This window comes from Carex rostrata, chromosome 27 (genome assembly GCF_964058835.1).
Source record: "Carex rostrata chromosome 27, lpCarRost1.2, whole genome shotgun sequence".
NCBI lineage: Eukaryota > Viridiplantae > Streptophyta > Magnoliopsida > Poales > Cyperaceae > Carex > Carex rostrata.
The window spans coordinates 1,613,299-1,619,141 of NC_135944.1; the positions used below are offsets into that span (position 1 = coordinate 1,613,299).

A 5,843-nucleotide genomic window follows, 5' to 3' on the forward strand; every position below is an offset into this window, starting at 1 on the left:
GAAAATCCGATATAAACTGCATGATCTAAATCGGCCAGTCCAAAACTCCCTGACAATTCTATTTTGGAAAATTCAGTACAAAGTTCCTTTTGGGTAAACTAGATTGGTGTTAGTACTTAGTAAGGAACTTTCATGTATGTATTGATCAGTTCTTAAAATTGTTATTGCAAAATGAGATTTGGATCGACTGTCAAAAAAATTATCTTTTAGTGGAAATTAATTAAGGATAAATATATACAGTATAGTATGCACCTGATCACACTTGGGAATAATGATGAGGCAGGAATTTAGATCTTTCTCCACCTGTCTGATCTCCTTGCCCCTAGTATAAGAACCTGATCCGTAGGGATTGAATTCTACTACGGTAGCCTTTCCAATCTCCATCACTTATTGATTTTCATAGAAGTGAGAAAGGAGGCGGAGCAAGTCTTGTGGTTATCGCCTGATTTATATCAAGTGGGCAAGGTTTTCTTGTCCGACAAATTAATTAATGTACATTTACCATGTTAGTCCCTTCAAAATGTATATTCTTCAACAATTACTAAAAATAAATGTGCTAGAAAATGAGAATATATAAATCTAGCAACAAAGGTCCAAGAATTGGAGTTGATTTCTTACGCAATATTATTTTTATGTCAATTAATTCTCAATTCTCAATTATTGGTTACAAATATAAAACAGTTAAGGTATATTCGATTGCCATAGAATTATATATATGGAATGAGATTTCATGGACATGGGAATCGAGAAAATTCATTTACGGAAACTCAAACTCATGGGTTTACATTAGAATGGTTATGGAAATATACAGCTGATATAAAACTTCGATTGTAGTGTGGAAACTATTGTGAAAAATTTTATTTTTCTATTTAAAATACTAGATATTAACACAATTTTTCTCATTAATAATTATTAACATCACAATATTTTTTAATAATATTTCATTAGGAAACATTTTCTTGCAAAAAAATTATCACTGAAAAAAATCAAAATCAAGACAAAATTTGGATTAGCAAATTAATTATTCTTGTTATTAATAAAATGTTGAATAAAGAAATAGAAACAAGACAAAATTAACAAAAAATTAAAAATCCATTTTAGTCAATTTTGGAATAACAATTATTTTGTCCAGCAACTGTATTGTATGCATTTTTTTCCTCATTTTCAAATTATTGTTTTATAAAGTGATGAACAATATGCATTTCCATATTCTAATAAAAAAAATAACTGAACCGAACAGAAGAGAGAATATATTTGCAATTTAGGGGGACTAATATGGTAATTATACAATTAATTTGTCGTAGGAAAACCTGGCCCACTTCTCACATCTCACTCTCGCACAGTGACAAACTCCTCTCTAATCTCTCTCTCTCTCTTTTATATCTCGAAAGATCGAACAGTTTCTTTCCGCACAATACTAATCCTTGTCACCGCACATTAATCAAAATTAACGAGCGATGGAGATCGTAAAGGCAACGGTAGTAGAATCCAATCCCTCCAGATCTAACCTCCCTTCAAGTTCCTCATCAGGATCGGCTTCTTTTTCCAGGGGCAAGGAGATCGTAGAGGCAGTGAAAGATCTGAATTCCCATACAGAGACTGAAGAGAGATGTGGGATCTGTCTCTTGAATTCCATCCGATCCATCTGTGGCCAGATCGACGGCTGCAGACACCATTTCTGCTTCATGTGCATCATGGAATGGGCGAAAACCGAGTCCCGTTGCCCTCTCTGCAAGCAACGCTTCCGATCCATCTGCCGGCCTGCTGTGCCGGGTTTGTTCCCCGCTGAACAACTCGTCATGATTCCCGAGCGTGATCAGGTGCATGCCTACTATACTGTATATATATGTATTCTTAATTAGTTTCTGGTAGTAGCAGTAATAGTATAAGCCAGTGGCCATATATCTATCTGTATAGTCAGCAATGCATGCATTTCTGATATTACACTTTTCTATGAATAAACTTCACCCTCAAGTTCCAAATTTTATATGTAGTATATACTGATTAAGGATTAGGCTTGATATTTCCTTAAGTATACCTGATTTATTCTTTAAGGAAGATTTGTTATAGTTAGATTGTAGAAAGTAATAGTAACCTGTATCAGAGAACCCGCCTTTGTCTAGTGGCAAAGAGCGACGCTTTATTGAAGGCTCGAACTCCATCTTTCTCTCAAAAAAAATATATAATAAGTCCTATCAAGATCAAACTCACTGAAAGCTTGAGAAACCTAATCAAATTGAATGGTGATGTTGATTTTTATCTAAAAATAAATATATTAAGAATGCATGGTTGTCTTCTAGTTAGTATTTGATGAAAACGAAATGCCTATGCGTCTCGAAATAAATACTTCATTGCTAAGTGCACATACTCATTGAATTCTTCTGGATGAATGGACTTGTCGGCACATCTGCATTGTCTTGGTGTGCAAGGAAGATTCATTAAGGGCAAAATTGTCCATATATTATCTACAATTCTATTGGCTCCTTGGCGACTTGTCAGAAAGCATCCTCTTCTTGTATTGGACGCGCGATGCCACTGTATATACCTAAAAAAGCCGGTGGCAGATACTCTGAAGTTTGTGATGGATTGATTAGGATTAGCATTTAGTAGCTTGAGGCTGCAACTGAAGTGGGATAAGGATTTACTGCCTTATATAGCTTATGTATGTTAACATGAAATAGTATTCTCCAACCTAAAATATCTATTCCAAAATGAAATAAAATGAATGTTTATCATATCATGATATTCTTCACTGATATTTAGCTCTAGCTGGTAACAGGAAAAAAAAATTCACTGATATTCTTCACTATGTCCGGTTATAACATATCATGAAAGAAAATAATATTTGTAAAAAGAGCTAAATATTTTAATTTGATGGTATATTTGTGCTCACAAGGCAAAAATTGTTGTTTTGTCCGTGCTACAATTAATTTGGGCCGGATAATTAACATATTTTGTAAATAAAGAATATGCCTAGATATAGTAAAATTAGTTACTGGTTCATGTCTGAAGCACTATAAATTAGGTGATGTGAAAAATGATAGACTGGCCATAAGTATTTTGGCAAGCATTCCAAATGATCTCTTCTAATAGGAGCTTTCTATCTTTTCTTTCCTTTTTATACATAAATTTGATGCAATCTTGAGAGGAAATTAGAAGTTGGCAAATAAGGTCGAGCAATTTTTCGGATTTTGTAGATATTATCCGAGGCCCGAAATAGGCAAATTAATTATCCAGGGTAGGTAAATAAGTTCAGGGATAAGCCCAGTTTGAAGATAAGACCCTGTCCAATCCAAGCCCAAGGTCCTATATTCTAAAATCCAGAGATAGGCAGTTACTAACCCTTGTTACACTTGGGTCCCCCTTGCTTCCGGCCTTAGTACACCGTCAGACGTGAATAAACTTGTAAAACACATGTAAAACACACATAATCTAGTATTTACTAATAAACTATATCTAATCAAATAAATTATGTGTGGAATGAAACCTAAACCCTAACACTAATACTACTTCGATCCATTGCTCCGCCGCCTCCAAAAACTAACCCTCTATAAACACATCACAATTCAATTGACCCGCCTCCGACTAAGATATTACATCTTGGAGTCGTGGGATTGATATCTAAAGATCCTCTTACCACAACTCAACCCTCTCGGCCACTTCAGATACCAGATCCTTTTCTTCAGAGAATTATACCAAGCACCGTTGGCTAAGATATTACATTTCCTAGTAGGAAGTTGTATATTTGAAATCGGGTGCATGCCTACCATTGCAGATTTCAAATTGGGTGCGGAAAATTTCAGATTTACAAAATAGCTAAGTTTGTTGAATTGGATATGGCAGCAAATGAATTGACAAATATATCCTTATAATTGCACTTATACTCGATTCACTGTGGGGACCTAAATAATTTATTATTTTGTAATGATATCTCCAATTGAAAAATTTAATCAGAACATTTTGAATTCGCCCTTCGTTATGGACAGTTATGAGCATATGATTGTTCTGCCTTAGTTTCAAAAAAATTAATAATATGGACAACAAAGTGACTTTCTTCCTTTTGATTCCATCTTATTTTTATTGCTTTGATTATTTTTTTATCTTTTTGGGAGGGGGAAGTAACAAACTTTTAATTGTTCCCACAAATTATGATTGTATATGGTTATAGTTTATATTGTGATGATGATTTACAGCCTTGTATTTATTATAATTGCCCATATAAACAGCCGCTAGCAGTTGATTCTTTTAATAACATACTGCAGGTTTACCATCCTCTCGGTGTGGAGAGCACGGCAATCAACGAAAAACACCTTCATTCACATTGCACCCTCTGCCACTCCGCATCAAATGAAGCCTATCTAGTAAGCTGTGCACTGTGTGATTCGACATTTCACACCCATTGTGTTGGTCTTGGCTGGGACATTCCAGAAGCTGAATTTTACTGCCCTGATTGCCATACTTGTAGAATTGAGTACTCGAAAATGCATCCTAATCACGATGTTGATGAAGAAACAATGGAGAAAATAAGGATGATTCGAAGAGGTGGCAATTCCATTTCCATGCATGATCTTGTAGTGGATATCCGAGGACAAGAAACGGTAAACCGGCCTTCAATTAGTCAGTCAACTGGAGGAGGTGATGTATCATTGACTTCTAGGGCACGGATGGAACAAGGCATTCAGGCCCTCCGTGACAATTGGGGCCGTGTGCAGTCAGGCTCACTAAACATCTCCGATATAATGAGACCTTATCATAGAGAGGGCACAAGCCAGAACAACCCAGTTGCCACAATATCTGGTGCAGCAAGAGAAAATAGCAATAATGAATCCCGTGATATTGATAAATCTTGGGAAATGATGGAGAAGGCCAGATTAGATCTAGCAAAAATAAAAACCCAAGAGAATAGGCAACAAATCACTCATTCATCAACAACAGCGGGAAAATCAAAGGCAGCACAGCACATACATCCACCAGCGAAAAAGCCAAGACCTTATGGTGAAGATGTGAGTTCCTATAATTCCAAACATGAGATGTCTTATCCTGACAGAGGTTTTGCACAGTTTTGGAAAAATGGCCATGCTCCAGGTGGATCAAATTATCACCCGGTTCAACAGGCAGCACGCATGCCCAGTAATCCTTTCAATGCAAGTACTCGAGTTGCTCAGGTCGGTCTGGGTTTGCTAGGGAATGGAGCCGCATCAACAATTGAAAAAAGAGAGATAGTGAGAAGTGAGGATATGAAGGCTGAGATTCAATCCCTAGTGAAGCATAGTTTGTCTGCAATCCACAAAGATAAAAAGAAACTAGGTACGTATAATTCTTTTCATTTTTTGTTCATTTTTTGTTCATTTTTTTATTTTGTTCATGTCGTACCATATATAGTTGGAATTACCATAGTTTTCAATCCTAAGTTTGAGCATATCCAGAAAAATATTTGATATATATTCCATCTTTTACATTAATTAAGAAATGACCAGCCAGGATGTTCTTGCATTTAACTCTCCTATATTTTTAAGCCTTCAATTTTTAATGATATTTTTTTCTTCTGCTAATCAAGATGGAATACTTTATTTTTCTGAATCTAAACAATCATCTTCATATTCACTGATCAAGATGTCTCAACTTTAGGATCAATTGGTTACAAGGAAGTTGCTAGGGTTTCGACCCACACTATCTTGGCTGCATATGGACATGCACACAATGAGGCACTCGCTCAATCATTCTCTAGGCCCTTTTGCAACCACAACAAAGATTTGTCCAATTTGGTGCCAGTTTCGTGCCGTGATTGCTTCAACACTTTTGTCAGGCAAGTCGTTGAGGCTGTCTTAATGGAGAAAATGTGA

The 5,843-nt window shown here is 35.9% G+C and overlaps 1 protein-coding gene across 1 annotated transcript; it reads left to right on the forward strand.

Annotated features, from left to right (window-relative positions):
• Positions 1-1,457: 1,457 nt before the first annotated feature.
• LOC144544811 (uncharacterized) lies at positions 1,458-5,843 on the forward strand. Its single transcript, XM_078293361.1, has 3 exons — positions 1,458-1,820; positions 4,227-5,307; positions 5,629-5,843. Exons 1-3 carry the CDS (start codon positions 1,458-1,460, stop codon positions 5,841-5,843), a joined length of 1,659 nt encoding a protein of 552 aa, XP_078149487.1.

Excerpts from the sequence above, each read along its gene's own strand:
- LOC144544811 (XM_078293361.1), top strand. The coding sequence starts at position 1,458 with ATGGAGATCGTAAAGGCAACGGTAGTAGAATCCAATCCCTCCAGATCT. Across the intron at positions 1,821-4,226 it reads TGATTCCCGAGCGTGATCAG|CCGCTAGCAGTTGATTCTTT; the intron begins GTGCATGCCTAC and ends CCATATAAACAG. Across the intron at positions 5,308-5,628 it reads CAAAGATAAAAAGAAACTAG|GATCAATTGGTTACAAGGAA; the intron begins GTACGTATAATT and ends TCTCAACTTTAG.